Consider the following 21211-nt stretch of genomic DNA (forward strand, 5'->3'; position numbering starts at 1 on the left):
ACTTTACCACTTGCACTCCGTGTTGGTACTCTGACCACACACCTTGGATGAGAGGTGGGCTGAAGCAACAAGATAAAACAATCACTCGCAGGCATAGATAGCCTCGTGTTCCATAAGCATTTCTGCTACAAATAGTTTATAGGCATTTCGGCCACCAATAGTTTGTAGGCATTTCGGCCACCAACTCACACTACCCTCTCAAGTGACCATGTTCTCTTCCATCTGCACTCTATTGTTCCACCCATATATGATAGAAACAATCTTCAAGAAGAGCACGTAGGACAAGAGAACACTACATAGGGTATGTTGTGCTTGACACTACTCTCTGAAGTGCCCATGTTCCCTTCCATCTGCTCTCTATTGTTCCACCCACACATGGTAGAAACAATCTTCAAGAGAGCACGTAGGACATGAGAACACTACACAGGGTATGTGAACTATGAGTTCCATAAGTCCAATGCATCCCAAATAAAGGGAGCCAAAAAGAATAATCCATCCCAGTAAAAGGGAGTCATAAACATAATCCATAAACTTGAGGATGGATCCAAATCCCTAGAAAAGAAGTCCAGGAATCCATACTCTTATATACCATAACTCTTACCACATACTCCGTGCTAACCAGTTACCACACACATTGGAGTAGAGGTGGACTTTATCCATGAAAACATCATATCCATGAGATATCCAAAGATTTCTTCTCTATAAACTCGGACGGATTTGTCCATAGAAATTGCTTGCGAAGCCCAATATCTATAGAAATCTCGTCCAAGAAAGAAATCTCCATAGATATAATCCGTCCCAATAAAGGGAGCCATGAAAAGAATTCATCCCATTAAAGGGAGCCATAAACAATGTTTCCCTGAAACCATCTCAAGGCAAACAACAACACCTTTCTCCTTGCATAGCTATACAAGGGTTAGTGAACATGAAAAACACTTCATAGTAAATAGCAAAAGCACCAACTTTGCAAACTCAAAGTATACTTAGCTTTTCTTTGCCAGGTTGGTCATGAAGCCAAAAGAAATATCTCGTCACCATATCCTTAAGATATCGTGAGATATATCTCCATATAGCTTGCTTGTAAGCTTGATAATATAATCCACCTATGGAAAGAGTGCTAAACGTGTGCACATAAAGCCAACTCCATACTTCCAAGATAAATTTTGTGAATTCATAAATCCTTAGACCAAGCTGTCTATTGCTCATGCTCTTACTTCATAGGCTATGAAGTGGCTGGCCATGCTTAATAGCAATGATGGTAAGTGTGGTCCCCACTTGAGATCTTTTCTCTTCCTTATTGATAGAAGGAAGCCTATGCTCTGATACCAATGTAACTCGCGGCGGGTCTAGGGCTTTTGACACAGTTGTTGATACCATCGATGCATATTAAAACATTTAAACATGGCCACAGCCTTAACACATATCCATCATCACTTTGCATAAAACATAAAGCTGGACAAAACATCCACAAATGCTGAAAATGGAGCTTGCACATGTGACACCGCATAGAGGCCGGAATGGGCCGACCCCCCCTCCCCCCCTTGGAGTATTTTATTACCCAAGGAGAATAATATCATGTACAAGCTTTGAGGGCCTTACTCTTCCCACGGGAGATACCAGATTATCCATATACAAATGCCATAACATAGCCCAACACGAGGCTACCAAGCCGGAACACAGGTTGTAGAAATGCCGAGCCAACAAGATAATCCATATACCTCTGTGTGGGTATTGATTCTTCCCCAAAAACCACAGGTCTTCATGCAATAGAGCTGGTACAACAAGTACAACTCTCCATTCAGCCGGTACAACAAGTACAGTGGTTGGTATAGCAGGTACAGTGGTTGGTATAGCAAGTACAAAAGCTGGTATAGTCGGTACAATGGTTGATACAGTCAGTACAATGGCTAGTACAGCAGCTACAACAAGTACAAGGATTGGGATAGCCAGTACAGTGGCTGGTATAGTAGGTACAAGGACTGGTACAATAAGTACAATGGCTAGAAATCATAATAAATGATTAAATACCCTTGCCTTCAGTATTTGTTCGCGATTGAAGCCTCCAAAACAATCCTTAACAGCCGGTATTCTTCATGGGCAGCCTTCAAGAGATAGAGAAAGAGAGTGGCCATCATTAGGGCAGCCTGTAACGGTGGTAGAGGCGAGTGTGTAGCAAGAGAGCCTTCATTAATGAAGAGAGAGGGCTCCAATTTATAGATTTGGGGCTCCCATGAGTGAAAATGGAAAGAGAAGGCTATGATGACAAGTGGAGAGCCACACAATAGCTGGAGTAACAAGTGTGAGGCCACTTGTCTCACTTTGATCCACTTTCTTGCCACATGTCCCAATCTAAGAGATGGGTCCTTCCATAAACTTTATTTCTAAAATTATCCCAACTGGTAGACATTCTAGCATAGGCACTTTGCCAACTCTTGGTATCTGCTCAATTCCAGATGTAATGACGCGAACAAAATTTCCATTGAAGTCGGGCCAAAAATAGCAACTCTCCTAAATTTTAGGAGTGTGGTCCTTTCTAGGATAATCCCCCATTCCCAAAGCTTGTACTTTGCAAATTTTTAGACACCTTGGAGTCCACCAGACCCCTTCCATATTGGGAAATGTCCAGGCTGGTGACAAATAGTCTAGTGGCTATAAGCCCCTGTTCACGCACACTTACACACTTTCACCTGTAAGAGGTGTACACACACTTAACACTCATAGGGAGTGCTCACACACAAGAGACTTTGAACCCCAACAATCATAGCTCTTCTTCCCTCTAAGTTTGTGCATCTTAATCAACATTATTTAGTGTTAATTATGTGCATAATCAGCATGTTTCCACATTAGCATGTAACAAAGATCTTTTTTAAGAGGTGATGGCTTGTAAAGTTTGAGTGTTGTTATATCTTCATTTTTATTCTTTCTTTATAACAGAGTTTGAAGAAAACATGTAGGTATACTATTACTACTTTGGGTTGTTGCAACTCATGGCAAGAAAAAGCTCTCATTTTACTTTTCTAAAATTTATTTTTCCGGGTTGGTACCTGCAGGGAGCTCATGAGGAGTCGAAGTCTGTTACAAGAGCAGCGGCTATGAAAGGTATAGTGAGGAAGGTGGTACAAGAATTGACTACAATAGAAGATAATTTAAATCAAACAATCTATAATAATAATAGTTTGAAGTTTAGCTATAGAGGGTAAAGGTAGTCATAAAATGGAAATTGGAATCTGGTCCATTTGATGATGTTTTGAAATGGTTTTGCCAGCCTTGAAGCAGCGCATGGAGGCTGATGTAGATGAAGTAAGCATTATGGCAAAGAACATCAAGGAAAAACTGGAGGCACTTGATAGTGCGGTGGGTTTTCTGAATATTCTACTTTTTCTTGACAATCCACTTTGGTTCTGCTTATTATAAAGGTTTTATAATAGTTAAGAATATTGATCTTAATCTTAATGGTGAAATAATTATGTGCGATTTCTTTGACTTAATTTTAAGTCTATGATTAGCTAGCATGCATGTGATGCTAATCTTAATGTAGCTTTAGTGGGTTTTTTAAAAATTGGTAGTTTAACTTATAGTTATTTACGCGTCCAGTAGTGCCTTTGGATTGGGTTAAGGAGAGCTAAGGGAATCCTGCAAGAGGAGTGGGTATGCAGACTATGAACCATCATTGCCAGAGTGATTGGTATCAAAAAGCCATCCCATCCTCTTGAACTCCTCGAAATGTGTCTGGAAGCACTCTCTTTCTCTTGAGGAGGGCTAGGGCTGCATAACGAAGAAATAAAGACACACACACACACGCACTTTTTTTTAGTAAATATGATGAAACCGGATATAGTTTGCTTGCAAGAACATAATCTGAATGAGTTCGTAGGGCAGTAGGTCACTTTGCTGATTATGGCATCTTTTATGCAAGCTTGGGTGCATTTTTAGGAGTGGCCTTGTTGGTTAGACGTGAGTTACAACTGATTTTAGCGCATAATGACCCGGATGACCACTGGTTGGTGGTTCAATGTTTGATTAATGCTGAGATGTATGAGTTTGCAGCTCTTTATGCGCCAACTGCTTCAGCCAAGAGAACAACGTTATGGGCAGAGATTTGTGACTATCCTTGGTTGCATAATGCTTTCTTGTGTGGGGATTTTAACAATGCCCCTTAGCATGGGCATAACTTGTCTTGACATTCGCATATGCTAGCTTCTCAAAGGTTCTGTCGAAATGCAATGATAAATATTTTACAGGCTGTTGATTTGTGGACTCACATGTGCCGTTGGGTGTCTAGCTTCACTTTCCACCACAGGGCTTTTTCTCAGTATCGGGCCCACTTGGATAGATGGTATTTATACCATGCGGATCAAAATGATGATTTTATATGCAAAATTTGGGTGGTTCACTCACAAGTGTTATCTGATCATGTACCTCTGTGGATGGGGCTATACTTTGGACTGCCATTAGATGATCGTCCTTTATACCGTTGTCGTCCGTTTTTCATCAATAACCGTTACCTCTCGCATGACATTTTCCAGCATTTGTTGAGAGGATCCAACTCATCGTTAGAGACTATGGTCATTGGTATATGCATGAAGAAAAACAAAGAGTCTATAGCAACTTGTTAAGTTGTGGCGGAGCTTGCTTACATGAGGAATCTTTCGGTGTATGAAGAAGAGGATTTATACCATGCAAAATATGTTCTTGCTGAAAATGACAGACGTAAGTTAGAAAAATGGCAAGTCAAAGCCAAGCAACGGCCATTCAAGGATAAGGGATGCTCTTCAAAGGATTTCTTCAAAAGCTTACATTTTGAACGCCAAAAAGACACCATTAAACGCGTCAAGATCTTGACGCAAACTTGGACATGTTCTAAACAACAATTAGCCGATGAGTGTGTGTCCCACTATGTGCATGTCTTTGCTACTACAGGTCGTGTTAATGCCCAAGTTCGGGCCGCCAGGGATCAATTGCTCTCTCATGTTTCATGCATAGTATCCTAGGAAGAGGCACTCTCTATGGAACAATGCTTCATGGAGGAAGAATTGCAAGAGGCAATAAAATAATAGGGTACTTGGAAATCTCTAGGTTGGGATGGTTTAACTGTGGAATTCTTCTGGCATTGCTAGGATGATCTCAAACATGCGTTCCTTTGAATGAGAAATGATGCTTTTTGTACTTGGAAAATGACCAAATCATGGAAAGAAGGGCTTGTAAAACTTTTCCGTAAAACTTTTCCAAAAAAAAAAAGCCTATGTGATACCTTTGCTGATTGGCGGCCAATAACTCTAATGCCCGTAGTATACAAATTGGTCGCCAAAATGTTGGTCAACATGGTAAAAGGGGTACTTTATGCAGGCTTACATGAGGCGCAATATGGTTTTGTCCCGCGTAGACATATAATGGATAACATTGCAAATGCCTTCATTGGGGATGAATATGCAAAATATACAAAACGAGATGTGCTTATATTACAAGTGAACATAGAGAAGGCCTTTGACAAATTGCAATGGGATTTTATTACGTCGACCATGTGCAAAATGGGCTTTGGAATTAAGATGTCCAATCTTGTGTATTGGTTGTATCAAGGCAGTGAGGCATCATGTATTCTTGATGGTGAACTCTTTGACTTGTGGTCTTTGGGTAAGTCCGTGTGTCAAGGATGCCCTTTGAGCGCCTTATTATATGCCATAGCAACTCATTCTCTATTTCTATATATGGATCATCTTACTTGCCAAGGTACACTTCATGGTCTTCAATTGCCATCTAGCAAGTATTTTATGGCACAGGTTTATGCACACGCGCGTGCAGTTTTTTAATTAGTGAAATCACCGTCTCATTAAGAAAAAACGAAATATACATTCATAGCTGTCCCAAATCGGACCAGCTACTACTCAGTTCAGAAACATTGGGAAAACACTTCTAATTGCTGGAAGGAAAAGCCCCCGATTTCATGAGAATCTCGGAGGGATTGGAAAAGGGCTCTTCAGAAATAAACAAACAGCCAGACAGAATCTCTAGAGAAGAGCAATTGATTCCGAGCGTGGTAGATAGTCCACAATGTCCTGAATCTAGTCCACTCAAGGAAGTCTATATAATTTGGTAGGGACGGAGAAAGGCAACCAAAAAGCTAGAACATTCGACCAAAACGCCTTCCCGAAAAACGAGCCCGAAGATGTCCGGGCAAATCATCAAGAAACTCTCGAGAGTGCGAACAATATCAAACAAGATGAAGCATTGTCTCTGTAGGATGGGAGCACTGCCTACAAGAAGTAGTGGTAATACGCCTTTCAGCCAAAAGAGATTCCACTGGGAATACCCCAACCAGACATCTCCATAGAAATTGTCATTGCTCGAGGGGCAATCCACTCTTCCGAATTCTTTTCAATGCAGCTTTCCACCAAGCAAGAAATTTTAGCATATGCTAGAGGCGATCTCTGCATGATCCTCAATCCATGGAGGTGGTAAGAGTAACCTATAAGCCTTGGCCGCAGACAAATTGGCAAAAGGTATAGGAGTATATCTTGGAAGCTGCCTATCAAAACACAATTCTTGAAGTCTCTGTGTTTCCTCAAGCATTGAGACTGGTTGAAAGGGCTGTATCATTTCTAAAATGTCTCTCCAAATTCGCGTGTGATGCATCCCTAAGTTGCATTGTCTGATTGCACGTGGAAAACATTTCTTATTATCAATGATGAGTTTTACTTGATGTGACTGATATTTGATAGGTCTTTGATATGTGTGAAGATGAAGTGTTGTATGACTCTCATTGCTTACATGTTACTCTTGATTTTTCAGTGGTACGACACTATAGATCACATAGACAATCTCTGTGTGGACATTATCTTTGTTGCAAGATGTGTACAGTGTGCTTGGAACAACTTTTTGAGAGGGAAAGTGTCACCAATTGGCCGACCATTTGGTCCATCTCTAGTTTTTGCGTCTCGTTCACTTGAGGCCAGGCCGGTGTCTCGTGTGAAGAGGTCAGTATTTTGCTGACATGGACGGGAGCCAGACTGGTGCCACCCGTGTGTTAGCAGGATGGTGTCGTATGGACGGGAGCCAGACTGGTGCCACCCGTGTATGACCTGGATTGTGTTCGACCCATGGGATTGTCACGCCATGGAAGAGCCAGTATTCGTGCCGTGTTTTGCCTATGGGATTGTCACACCATAGGGAGACTCGTGCCTGGAACTGTGTCTTACCTATGGGACTGCCACTCCATAGGAAGACCAGGTTTTTATGTTTTTATGTCGTGCCAGTTTTGTGCTACGCTTCTACTCCTACAGCCAGCCGGCTCTTTGTAGCCAGGCGATTCTTACCTCCAGGGCGGCTGTTTCTGCTATTATATGGTCGGCTGTTTTTTCCACGCCAACCTCTCTACGTTCAGCCAGTGCTCTGCCTTGCCCACAGGCGCCTATACTACAGTTTGCTGTACAGTCTATTACAGCAGCCGGCTGTAGATTCATCACCAGCAGGTGTGCGCGAGCTCATCTACAGTAGACAGCTGCACTTACATCACCCCCTCTCCTGCAGGCGCCTGTCCACAGCAATCTATTTCTTCTTCAGCTGCTATACCCCCTGTTGGTGAGTGCTACTGCAGCCAGGAGGCCATACCTTTCTACAGGCAGCTACTTCTCTCGACATGCTGTGCCTCTGAGTCTCTCTCAAGTAACTGCACACATGGATATTGGATTTCTCTATCTGCCATCCACAAGTAAGTGAATTTCAAATTTAAATAAAAGTATTTTGTGTTAAATTTGATAAGGGATTCCCGACTCCCTACACGGCCAACACCCGTTCGGTGCCGGGTTGTCCAAGCTCTATTGGAGAACCTCGGTCCAAAGGTGCTGAGATCGGGAGAGCCAGGCGTTAGTACGAGAGCGCCTGTTTGTGCGTGGTCTCGGAACACCAATGAGGCGCTCTCCGCGGAGTCCAGTGAAAGCACAGGACCGTAGAGATTGGACCACACTAGTGGTCGTTCTGCTTTGAGCTTCTACATCGAAATTCGACTTCGAGCCTATTTGTTTGGTACTGTTTTCATATGTACATGGACATCATTTGGTTCTTGGAACCCATGGAGCATTGTATTCATTAAATACTCCCAATAAATATATCATATATTGAGGGGGGGTCGGCCCGTTCCGGCCCCAGTGCTGGTGTCCATCTTTCCATTTCATTTCATTTCAATTTCAAGTTGTATTAAGTTGTCCATTTCAAATTTGTGGTTTTAAAGTTGTGCTATTAAGTGTGTGGGTGTCCAACGGAGTCTTTCCCACTTGACGGGATCGGTTTCATTGGTATCAGAGCACGGTTGTTTCCCTCTTCCTAGTGGGGAAACGAACCTGTGTACTGGACATCCCGCTTTTAGCAAACTTAAAACACAATGGACAGCCAAGGCAACCCTTTGGAAGTGCCAAATTTGAGGGGTCCATCTAGTGCCTCTCGTGGGTCTGATGTCCTGCGAGGTAGACACAAGTCCCTTGAAAGGGTTATTGATAGTGAATCAAAGGGTCAACTGTCTCCAGGAAAGACAGTTATGCTTGAACAAGAGCCTGATGCTATGAGGGCTGAAATGGAACATATGAGAAAACTTTTGTAGGCTCAAGAGCAAGAGTTAAAGTTTTTGCATGAAGATCCCCATCTGCAAAGTGCTATTGAAGCCAGGAAGGCTGATGCTATGGTAGATGTAACTTTTGAATCAATGGCTCGTGAAGTGGGCAAGAAACCAAGGGAGTTGGCACTTGCCTACCTCCTCCGCAAAGGTGATATCAAAGAGGGGGATGACGGAGAGCTGAAATTCAGAAATCCACCTCGTTTGAAGCATGGAGATCCCGCATCTCAAAGGCTGAAATCTTTTATGCAAAAGGAAGAGGTGACAGTCACCTCTCGTCATGCATCTTCTCCACAAGGCACAAAGCCTGACAGATATATGTATGGCAGTTCTCATGGAGGGCATGAAAGTCACGTGCATGCAAGACATGTATCTCATGGTGACAGGTCTGCTTCCAGAAAAATTTTGCCTTCTGAGTTGTCTCATGGAGAGACATTGCCATATGCAGGTAAATCACATGCATCTGAGTTTCAAGTTCGTGGAGCACATGCCACCGTGTCCCATGAAATTTCTATGACGGCCCATGGAGCCCATGCAGAGAGGGCTACCCCGTTGGATAAGGGGAAAAGAAAAAGAGAAGACCATGAGCCTCATGCCAGGAAGCTCAAGGAATTCAAAGCAGGTGACAAATCTGTTAAATTTGATGCTTTTCATGGTGAACATGATGCTTCTAAGGTGTTAGCATTTGTGGCACAGTTCGACATTGCTTTTAGCGATGAGGACTTCACAGAAAAGTCAAAGGTGCGCCATGCTAGCATGTTTTTGAAAGGGACTGCTGCCCATTGGTGGATCATTGAAAAGATCACCAAGGATCCCATCTCCACTTGGAAGGAATTCAAGGATAGATTTTATGCTCAGTTCTTGCCACCCAATGCAGAGTAAACTCGCCACTCAAAAGTGGGACAGGTTGGAGCAAAGAGATAATGAAAGCGTGCAATAGTATGTTAACAAGTTCTGGAAAGTGTTGCTAGAAGTGACTCCCTTTATGCAAATCACTGAGGATGAAAGAAAGAGGAAGTTTTGTTCTGGATTGCAACCAGCATATAGATCGGGTATTGAATTGCACCCGAAACATACTTTGCAACAACTCACAGCTTCTGCTCTAGCTACGGAGCAATTGGTGCTTAAGATTAAACAGGACCAAGGAGGTTCAAAGGGGAAGGACAAGGCTGTCCCAAATCAGCAAAAGGGTGGACAGCCACCTAAAAAGAACTTCCGGGAGCCCTACAAGGGTGGTAAAGCTGAAAATAACACATCTAAAGAACAGGACCCAAGGAAGAACAAATTCGGCTTAACCCCGGAGCAAAGAGAGCAATATGCCAAGGATGGAAAATGCTTTTTTTGTGGTAGCAAAGACCACATGTTCCGACATGCCCAGATCGCAAACCAAAGCACGAGGACAAGCACACCAAAGCTAATGTACATGCAGTTCCTGATGTGCAAGGAAATACAGGTCATGATGCAAAAGAGCGAATGGTTTGCAAGGCTTGGGAGCAAATCAAGGATCAGCCCGCACTCTTTATGTTTGATGACTGTGCAACTGACAATTTCATCTCTATGCAAATGGCAGCTGCATTGGGTATTGAGGTTGAAAACATGGGACCTCAGATTGAAGCCGAAGCTGCATTTATTGGTAAAGAGGTGCAGGTTACCCCTTTGATAGGGAAGTTGCGCATCCATATCCAGGGCTATCTTGATAATGAGCATTTCTTAGTTGCTCCACTGAATGGATGTGATGTATTGTTGGGCAAGCCGTGGTATCATAGGCTTGAGTCCCGCAAAGACTACAAGTCCAATATGATTTCTTTTATGCATAAAGGCCGCATGCATTTTATTGATGCTGGCAAAGAAGGGGATTCCATCCCACTTGTATCACACATCCAAATTAATAAAGCAATGAAAAAGAGTCTTTCAGCGTACTTGTTTTTTGTGCGTGATAGTCTTGTGCCAAATCATCAAAATGTGGATGCTATGTCTAATGATAGGCTGAATTTTCTTAATGCATTGTTTTGCTGACTCATTGCCCGGTGAATTACCTCCCCAAAGGCCCGAAGATCATCGCATAGATCTTGTGCCAAGTAGTTCTCCACCCAACAAACCCGCATACCAAGTGAGTGCTGCACAACAAGAAGAAATCATGAAGCAGGTAAACGAGCTTTTAGAGAAAGGTTTGGTTCAGCCCAGTTCCTCACCTTACTGCTCTCCTGTGCTTCTTGTTCAAAAGAAGGACGGATCATTCCATATGTGTGTGGACTATAGAGCTTTGAACAAGCTTACCATCAAGAACAGATTCCCAATTCCGCGAATTGATGATATCTTGGATAAGCTTGATGGCTCGGCTTGCTTTAGCAGACTTGATTTGAAGCGTGGGTATCACCAGATACGCGTGGTGCCACAAGATGTCCATAAGACTGCATTCAGGACAGCCTTCGGATTATATGAATTCTTGGTAATGCCTTTTGGTCTCACCAATGCTCCTGCTACTTTTAATCGTATGATGGATAGGATATTCCGACCCCATCGCAAGTTTACAGGAGTCTTCTTTGATGATATCTTGGTTTTCTCCAAGAATGAGCAGGAACACAGAACTCATTTGGTCACAGTGTTCGAAGAGTTGCGGAAGCATAAACTTTTCGTCAATGCCAAGAAAAGTGAGTTTTTCCTTTCAGAGATTCATTATCTGGGTCATATTGTATCCAAAGATGGAGTTACAATGGATCCTGCAAAGATAGAGACCATTCGGAATTGGCCCGAATTGCAAAACGTACATCAAGTACGTAGTTTTCTGGGATTATGTTCGTATTACAGGCGTTTCATAAGGCATTTCGCCATGATTGCCACTCCTCTATATGATCTCACGAAGAAGAAAACTGCTTTCAAATGGACTTCAAAGGAACAGGATGCTTTCTTGCTGCTCAAGCATGCAATCATATGTGGTCCAGTATTGATTGTTCCTGACTTGCACAAGTCATTCGTGGTTGAATGTCCTAAATCAAGAATGGCATGCAGTTGCATACGAGAGCCGTCGTTTGCATGATGCTGAGCTTCATATGGATATCTATGAGAAAGAGCTCTTGGCTGTAATTCACGCCTTAAAGATTTGGAAACATTACCTTCTTGGGGCTGAATTTGTAGATACTTTCTATCTCAAACCAAGCTTTCAGAGAAGCAGATGAGAATGGCAAACTGCAACCGGAATCTTATTCTAGGAATTGATTGTGGAAAGATAGAGAATTAATTCAATCATAAAAAGCATTGCTTGTAAGCTTCAACTAAATCAAATCAATTGAAAAATTAAACACTTAAACAAAAATACTTAGCTCCAAAAAGACCATGTTGGGTGCAATCTTCCCCCCTCTTGTGCGTGGCCTCTCCCCACACAAGAGTATTTCTTTATTAGCTTTCCTTTTCACTAAAATTAGGCCATAGCCCCCAAAATACAAGATGTGCTTTTTAGAGAGCACGGAACTCTTCTTTAACAAAAATAGAGTGTCAAATTGGGACTAGGGTAAAGCCATAGGCTTTAATAAATTTCACAAAAATAAATGTATCTTTCCTAAAGTTCAACATGGAAAAATCATTTAATAAGATTACAAGCTACTATGCTTGCCAAAAATGAAATGTGATGATCCAAGACATTTCTTCCAAAGTAAACTCTTCAATTCCCATAGTCTTCATCACCTGAAAATATAAGCCCAATTAATTATTAAATTAATCCCACAAATATTAAATAGGCACAAATCATCACCAACTCATGACTACCAGGCGTAAGTACCCCAGGAATCACCCTGCCATACAAACCTAACTGAAATAATCATAGGTGGCCTCAAACATACGTCATATACCGCACGTATTAATATTTATAGTGGTGTCACCTACGATATTAACCTAGCCGGCATGACGCAAGAGTAATCTAGGCGTCCCCAAATTACTCAAGAGGGGATAAATAATATTTTTCTAGAGGACTTAAAATATATTCTCATGACATCCCTCTTGCTTGAGTTTGCAATTGTCCTCAATTGCGGATTTGCTGGGTTTGAAAAGAATGAAGAATTTCAGGGTAAACTCGGAAAAATTTCTCAGGCATCCATTTAGCATCTTCTTGTGGATGATTCTTAAAAGTCAAAAGATACTTGAAGTATTGATTACCTGTCCTTGTTGTTGTTATCTCTTGGTCAATGATTGCATCAGGAACTAATACTTCTTCCTCTCCTTCAATAAGAGGTGGTTTCTCATATGTTGGGTGAGTAGGAAGTGTTCCTCGAAAAGGTTTCAAGAGATGGATATGAAAAGAATTGTGGATATTCCAATTAGATGGAAGCTCTAGTCTATAGGCCACATCATTAATCTTTTGAAGGATTTTAAATGGCCCATAATATCTAGGCGCTAGCTTCACTGCAGGGAATTTTTCCACACTCTTTAATCGACGCTTTTCAATTCTCAAAAGTACATAATCACCTTCTTGAAATGAAAAATCTTTGCGCTTCCTATTTGCTTGAGATGTATACTTCTCTTGAGCTCTTTGGATACAATCACGCACTTCAGATAGAATGCGATCAAAGTCTCTAACACATTGGTCGGCTGCTTCAATCTTATGAGAGAGTCTAGTAGCCGGAATAGGCAATGCTCTTCCATAGATAATCTCAAATGGTGCTCGACCAGTAGCAGTATGAGGAGTATTATTATAAGCAAATTGGAGTAGGTGTATGTACTTATCCCATGCACTAGGTTGTTGGGAAACATAGGCTCTAAGCATATCTAAGATAGTGCTATTTGTAACTTCAGTTTGTCCATTCGATTCCGGATGGAATGCCGTGGAAAAATCTAACTTAGTGCCTAAGTTTGAGAAAAGAGCAACCCAAAAGTGACTACAAAATTTAGAATCTCTATCAGAAACTATCACTTTGGGTAGACCATGATGAACAAAAATTTGCTTAACAAATATGTTCGCGGCTTGCTGAGAAGTTAGTGTCTTTTTACATGGAATGAAATAGGCTTGCTTACTAAATCTGTCCACTATTGTCCAAATCATGTCATGGTGACTGGAAGTAGTAAGGAAGCCAGTAATGAAATCCATAGATACTTGTTCCCATGGTCTATCAGGAATAGGTAGAGGCATAAGTAATCCTAAAGCTTTGCCTTTGTAGCTTTTAATTGTTTGGCAAATGTTACATTCAGCTACAAACTTAGCTACATCATTCTTCAAATGGGGCCAATAAAATTCTCGAGAAACTACTTGAAGTGTTGCGGAAACTCCTCTATGTCCCACAAATGGTGGTTGCTCTTCCAAGACAAGCTGTCTGTAAGGTTGAGTGACACACAATCTCTTCTCAAAGAAAAGATAGCCATCATTATGAGAATAACTTCCTTGAGGTGTCCAATTATTTTCACGCAATTTGATCCATATTTGAGAAAAATCTGGATCAACTTCATAAGTTTCTTTCATGAGGACAAATGGTTTACTTTCAATTATAGAAATGTTGTTGATATTTGGTCTACGACTCAAAGCATCGGCAACAACATTTTCTTTTCCAGGTTGATATTGAATCATAGGTTGGAAACTTTGAATGAAAGCTGTCCGTTTGATATGCCTATCTGAAATAAGAGGTTGCGTAAGCAAATGCCTAATGCTTTGTTGGTCTGTCTTGATAAGAAATTCAGAACCCATTAGGTAATGCTTCCAGATTTTCAAAGCATGCACTACTGCTGCTAATTCCTTATCATAAGTGCTATAATTTTGCTCTGCAGGCTTAAGCTTTCTACTTTGATATGCAATAGGATGGTTGTCTTGCATAAGAACAGCTCCAGATCCTTTGCCACTAGCATCAGTCACTACTATAAAGAATGGTCTTTGAAAATCAGGTAGTGTTAGAACTGGTGCTTGTGTTAAAGCATTCTTGAGTGTTGCAAAAGATTTATCTTGCTTATCAGTCCAATTGAAATTTGTAGCTTTCTTAAGGAGTTCAGTCAAAGGATTGGCAATACAAGCAAAATTCTTGACGAACTTCCTATAATAACTACATAAGCCAAGAAAAGATCTAAGATCATGTATGTTTCTAGGCGTAGGCCAAGAAGCAATACACTCAATTTTCTTAGGATCTACACGAATCCCTTCAGCCGATACTATATGTCCTAAGTATTCAATCTCCTCTTGAAAGAAAGAACTCTTTTCAAGATTGACATACAATTCATTTTCTCTCAAAAGATTGAACACTTGTTCCAAGTGTTGTTCATGCTCTTGTCGATCCTTGCTAAAAACAAGAATGTCATCAAAGAACACTATAACAAAACTTTGAAACTTAAGGAATATACGATTCATCATACGGCTGAAAGTAGCTGGAGCATTGGTCAAACCAAATGGCATAACCAAAAACTCATAATGACCAGTTTGGGTTCTAAAAGCTGTCTTGAAAATGTCAGATTGAGTCATTCGAACTTGATGATACCCAGACTTTAGGTCAATCTTGCTAAAGACCTTTGATCCTCTAAGCTTATCAAGAAGATCATCTACCCTAGGAATAGGATATCTGTTCTTGACAGTAATCTTATTCAATGCACGATAGTCTACACACATTCGGTAAGTTCCGTTCTTCTTCTTAACAAGAAGTACTGGAGCTCCAAAAGGTGAACTACTAGGTCGAATAAGGCCTCTCTCTAGCAAGTCTTCTATTTGGCTTTGGATTTCTCTTTGCTCTAAATTGTTGACTCTATAGGGAGCTTTACAAGGCAGGGAATTTCCAGGCAATAAGTCAATACTATGATCCTCTGGCCTAGACTTAGGTAATCCTGGAGGCAGATCTTCTATGAAACAGTCACTAAATTTGGAGATAAAAGAGTCAAACTTTGGTCTTTTGGATGTGTCCAACTCAGCATCAAGCTGGTTAACCCATACCATATAAGTCTTGTCTCTTTTTCTTAGAGCTCTCTTTGCTTGAGTGTGACTCAACAAAGGACTCATTTCTCCTTTGACTTGACACTGGAGGATAATATTTTCATTGTCCTTCCTTAGAGAAATGCTATGAGTGTCATAGTCTATAATAGGATTGTATTTGTGTCTCCAAGGCATACCCAAAATTATATCTACCCCTTGTAAAGGTGCAACTAAGAAATCCCTCTTTTCTGTTAAAGGTTTGATGCATAAATCCAAATCTTTCACTACTTGCATGCAATTGTACTTTGTTCCAGTAAATGCTGCTTTGACTTTATAATGCGTAGGTGAAGAATGAAGATTTAATGCTCTAAGTACCTTTTCAGAAATGAAATCATGTGTACTACCATCATCATGCAAAATAAGAACTTCATGTCCATTTATCGTTCCTTTTATTTTAAGCAAAGAATGAACATGAGGTTTACCTTCCTGTTCTGAGTAGTCTGGATCGGAATTACCCTCTTGCTCGAATGATTCTTCTTCATTGTCGTCTTCTTCAATCATGTTGACTCGAGCTGCTGCTGCTGGTGTCGAATTCTTGGTACGCTCCGGACAATTCGGTGCTATGTGACCTTCTTTGTGGCACTTGAAACATTTGATAGAAGATGTCTTCGGTTTGCCACCATTGACTTTCTTATTGGTACTCATGTTGCCTTTAGCCTCGTCCTTGCCTTTGTCATAACCTGGTTTATACATCTTCTTTGAAGCATAAAAAGATTTAGTAAATGGTTTAGAAGAAGTACCCTCATGTGCTTTAATCTCTTTAGGAAAACCATTTTTACGTTCTGAATTAGTTGCCAAGGATATTGCAGAAGATAGTGAATGAGGTCGAAACATATTCACATCGGCCCTAATGGTAGATCTAAGGCCCGATATGAACTTCCTTTTTTGATCCTTCTCGCTAACTCTATCCACAACCTGCACCTGTAATAAAGTATTCCAGAACTTTTCTACATACTGTGACATAGTTTCCTTTTCCAATTGATGCAAAGTGTCCCATTGGTGCCTAACTTTGGACTTGAATTGTGAGGGTAAAAAGTGCTTTTTAACCAGCCGTTTGAAATCTTTTCCAAGAATCTGGCTTGTCACGACCTTGCTTAATTACACTACACCATAAAGCTGCACTGTCTACCATATGATTAACTGCACATTTAATCTTATCTTTCTCTGAAAATTTTTCTCCAGAAAAATAGTCATCTAGTTGACTAAGTCAAGCTAAAATGACCCTAGCATCCTTCTTTCCATCATAATTTTGAAATGTGAAAGCTTTCCGACTAATCTTGGATTCTTTTTGTGACCTTTGTGCTTGCAATGTAGCATTTACAGCCCTTTGAATAGTGTCATCTTCGTCATCAAAAGATAGCGAAGAGTCACGCTTGCGTCTACGATTTGAGAGCTGTCTCTCCAATTCAATACGCTTCTCTCTTTCTTCTACAATTTGATGTTGTAAAGAAAGGACTTGCTCTTGAATTGATGGCGAGATAGGCAAATCTGCCATAGTGCTTGTGCAAATGATGTAGATAAATAAAATTTTACTTTATTTGATGTAAATAAATAAAGCAAAAATGAGTACTTATCTTATTTTTTTCTCCCGCAATTCGATCTTGGTTGAAGTTGAACAAGACGTTGTTCAATGGCTGAATTGAATTCTCGTCGCCTCAAACAAATCCCAAACGATTCCGCGTGATTCAAGAGTCTTGGGCTAGTCGAATTGTTGATGAAATAATTTTTCTGCACTTTGAAACCTGTTGAAACAGTCCTGTAAACCTTGCCCAAACTCTGTAATATTTTTCTGAAATTTTCAGAAATTTTCAGAAGCGATTTCGGAATTTTCTGGCCTTTTCTAGGCAATTTTCAAGCTTTTTAAAACCTGTAAATCACTTTTCTGCACCCAGAAATTTTCAGAACTGGAAAACCTTTGAATTTTCTCCTCAAATTTGGAAATTGGGAAAAGTAGAGGTTCAAAAAGGAGTGATGTGACTTGCATAGGGATTGGGAAAAGTAAGCTTGATTAGAAAGTGGATTAGCTTATGGGAGATTAAGCATGGATTTTTTTTCCCTTCTCTCCACGCTTTTGCGCCGGCAGGCTGCCGCCGTGCGCTTGCTTGTCCAAGAGCTTATTGAGAATTATGTAATAGCTTTTGCATGGATTTATCTGCTCCATCCATTATGGGTTTGCTCAACCTTGAAGCTTTCTGATTTCTGAGAGTTACCCGTGAGGTTTTTGGCTATGAGGATTTCATCCATACGGTCAGATTCTGATTTCACAGAGTATTTGGAAAAACCGCTTTTTGATAAAGAGGGATGGTTTTGCAGGGTGGTGAGTGGGTTTGAGAGTAGATCTAGTTTTGAATCTTTGACCTTTGGGTAAAGACCTGCAAAACACCCTTCTATCCACTGGATAAATTCCTGCACTTTCTTGATTTTTGAGAAGTTGAAGCCCTTTCCTACCTTCTCCACAAATCTCCTAGTCCAAGCTCTGATACCACTGCAACCAGAATCTTATTCTAGGAATTGATTGTGGAAAGATAGAGAATTAATTCAATCATAAAAACCATTGCTTGTAAGCTTCAACTAAATCAAATCAATTGAAAAATTAAACACTTAAACAAAAATACTTAGCTCCAAAAAGACCATATTGGGTGCAATCTTCCCCCCTCTTGTGCGTGGCCTCTCCCCACACAAGAGTATTTCTTTATTAGCTTTCCTTTTCACTAAAATTAGGCCATAGCCCCCAAAATACAAGATGTGCTTTTTAGAGAGCACGGCACTCTTCTTTAACAAAAATAGAGTGTCAAATTGGGACTAGGGTAAAGCCATAGGCTTTAATAAATTCCACAAAAATAAATGTATCGTTCCTAAAGTTCAAAATGGAAAAATCATTTAATAAGATTACAAGCTACTATGCTTGCCAAAAATGAAATGTGATGATCATAGTTGTCACGGTACGAAAATACGATACGGTACGGTACGATACCGTACGGGAATATTCGGTATGATATGAAATTTTGGGATACGGTACGATAAAATACGGTTTTTATTTTTTACACTTACAAGCTATGGAGCTTCAAGCTTGAATGTGAGGGAAGGTTGGGAGGGCAGGAGTCTACAGTGCTTGAGAAACCAGTACATGGATATGTGTCTCTCCCGGTTGGATCTCCCGATTGTCTCCAAAAAAGAACCTGGATGGGTAATGCAATACCAAAGGTCTCCCAGTGTAGCGTTAATGACTAAGGGACCGTCCTTGCACAAATACGAGGAGTGCATCTAGGGTGATAAGTTTAGGGACTCCTCTCTAGATCAAAATGGCCATGTCCAAATGTTCTCCCTTGTGCATAACTTGAGAATCTAATTGTCTAGCCTACCTATACCAGGGATCCCCAAGTGATGTAGCAAGATTCTCTCATCCTACCAATCAAGAGTACACTAACAGTCTACCTCGCCAGATTTTTTAGGTCTCTCCACAACCCCATATGGAATACTGAGTGGACACGAAAGTTGCGAAGTATTGCGAGCATTTGGGATCTTCGTAAAGCAGGGTTTCTATTTTTTTTAAGCATTTGGAAAAAAATTTTCAAGGAAAAAAAAAATTTGGGGGGAAAAAAAAAAGAAGCCTAACTCGTACCGTACGATATCGTACGAATTCGTACGGTATCGTACCGTACGACTCGTACGTACGAATAGGTTCGTACGCGTACGAGAAACAACTATGGTGATGATCCAAGACATTTCTTCCAAAGTAAACTCTTCAATTCCCATAGTCTTCATTACCTGAAAATATAAGCCCAATTAATTATTAAATTAATCCCACAAATATTAAACAGGCACAAATCATCACCAACTCATGACTACCAGGCGTAAGTACCCCAGGAATCACCCTGCCATACAAACCTAACTGAAATAATCATAGGTGGCCTCAAACATACGTCATATACCGCACGTATTAATATTTATAGTGGTGTCACCCACGATATTAACCTAGCCGGCATGACGCAAGAGTAATCTAGGCGTCCCCAAATTACTCAAGAGGGGATAAATAATATTTTTCTAGAGGACTTAAAATATATTCTCATGACACAAACTTTCTTTCCATGTTTCATTTTCAGATTGTGCATACTCCAGGAAAGAAAAATGTGGTGGCCGATGCACTATCTAGGAGGCCTTATGTTGCTGCAGTCTCAGTGGCCTCTCATGGAGACTTATCTGCTATGAGAGATTTGTATCATTTGGATGCTGATTTTTGCCATATGTGGACTGATTTGATGGCTGGTCATTCACATGCCTCTTATGTTATCAACGAGGGTTATCTCATGAAGGATAATTGCCTATGTGTGGTAAAGGATTTGCGTCCAAAGGTTATGGACGATTGTCACGCTCCACCTTATGCTGGTCATAGAGGTATTATCCCTACTACACGCATGATTCAGAGGTATTTCTTTTGGCCGAGCATGCGTAAAGACATTGAGGCTTATGTGCATGCATGTATTACTTGCCAAAAGGTGAAATTTGACAGGCAAAAGCCTCCAGGTTTAGCCATTGCCTATTCCCTCGCAACCTTGGGAAAGTATCACGATGGATTTTATTATGGATTTGCCTAGATCCCAGCATGGGAATGATGCTATTTGGACTATTGTGGACAGGTTTAGCAAGCAAGCTCACTTCTTGCCCGTCAAGAAAACCATCAAAGCTGATCATATAGTAAAGCTTTTTCTTGCTAATATTTTCAAGCATCATGGTATGCCTAAATCCATTGTTGGGGATAGAGATCCCAGGACTACAAGCCTATTTTGGAGGGCTTTATTTGATAATATGGGTACTACGCTTGAGTTTTCATCAGCTTATCATCCCCAAACGGATGGCCAAAGTGAAGCTGCAAATTTAGCCGTGTTGGATTTATTGAAGTGTTATGTGGCAGATCAAAAGAGTGCATGGGAGAAGTATCTTCCACTTGTTGAGTTTGCCTACAACAATACGATCCATGCTTCCACAGGAAAGGCTCCGTTTGAGATTATTTATGGCAGAGTGGTCTTACCACCCATCCTTTGTACAAAGGATGAGATTTTTGCAGCTGATGAATATGTTTGTGACTTGGATGTTGCCTTTGGTCAGGTGCGGACAGCCATTGCAAGATCTCAGGATAAGCATAAAATGGCTGCTGACAAGCATAGAAGGGACATGGAAGTCAAAGAAGGTGATTGGGTATTGCTGAAATTTGAGAAGGCTCGGCTTCGGAAGAGGCCAGGACGAGAAGGATCATATCCTAAGCTTTCTCCTCGCTATTATGGACCTTTCAAGGTGATTCAGAAGATCAATGAAGTGTCCTACAGGCTTGCTTTACCTAGTCATTGGAAGATTCACAATGCTTTTCATGTGAGTCTATTTCGGAAATATGTGGGGGCCAGATCTTGATGAGCCTGTCACAGAAGATCCACCAGAGATTGAAGAGCTTGAGGAGATCCTCCAGCCAGAACAGATTGTTTTTCACAAGGAGCGAAAGCTACCTGCCGGAAAGCTTTCCAGGAGATACCTTGTGAAGTTTAAGAATTATTTGCCTATTGATGCCAAGTGGGTAAATGAGGACTATTTTGTTGATTATCCACAATTGTTGCAGGCATATCTTGAGGCTTTTCAGTTGAGGTCAACTCTTTAGAAGCCCGGGGGGATGTCACCAATTGGCCGAC

General features: G+C 40.9%; 1 protein-coding gene across 1 annotated transcript in view; it reads left to right on the plus strand.

Annotated features, from left to right (window-relative positions):
• LOC147633027 (syntaxin-132-like) overlaps positions 1-21211 on the plus strand; it is a 52270-nt gene that overhangs the window by 20381 nt on the left and 10678 nt on the right. Inside the window, exons 4-5 of the mRNA XM_086806024.1 lie at positions 3051-3099; positions 3266-3354. Coding sequence (XP_086662150.1) covers positions 3051-3099; positions 3266-3354 — 138 coding nt within the window. The remainder of the gene's footprint in view (positions 1-3050; positions 3100-3265; positions 3355-21211) is intronic.

Source organism: Cibotium barometz, chromosome 12, assembly GCF_041138505.1.
Source record: "Cibotium barometz isolate CiBa-2024 chromosome 12, ASM4113850v1, whole genome shotgun sequence".
In the NCBI taxonomy this organism is placed as follows: Eukaryota; Viridiplantae; Streptophyta; class Polypodiopsida; order Cyatheales; family Cibotiaceae; genus Cibotium; species Cibotium barometz.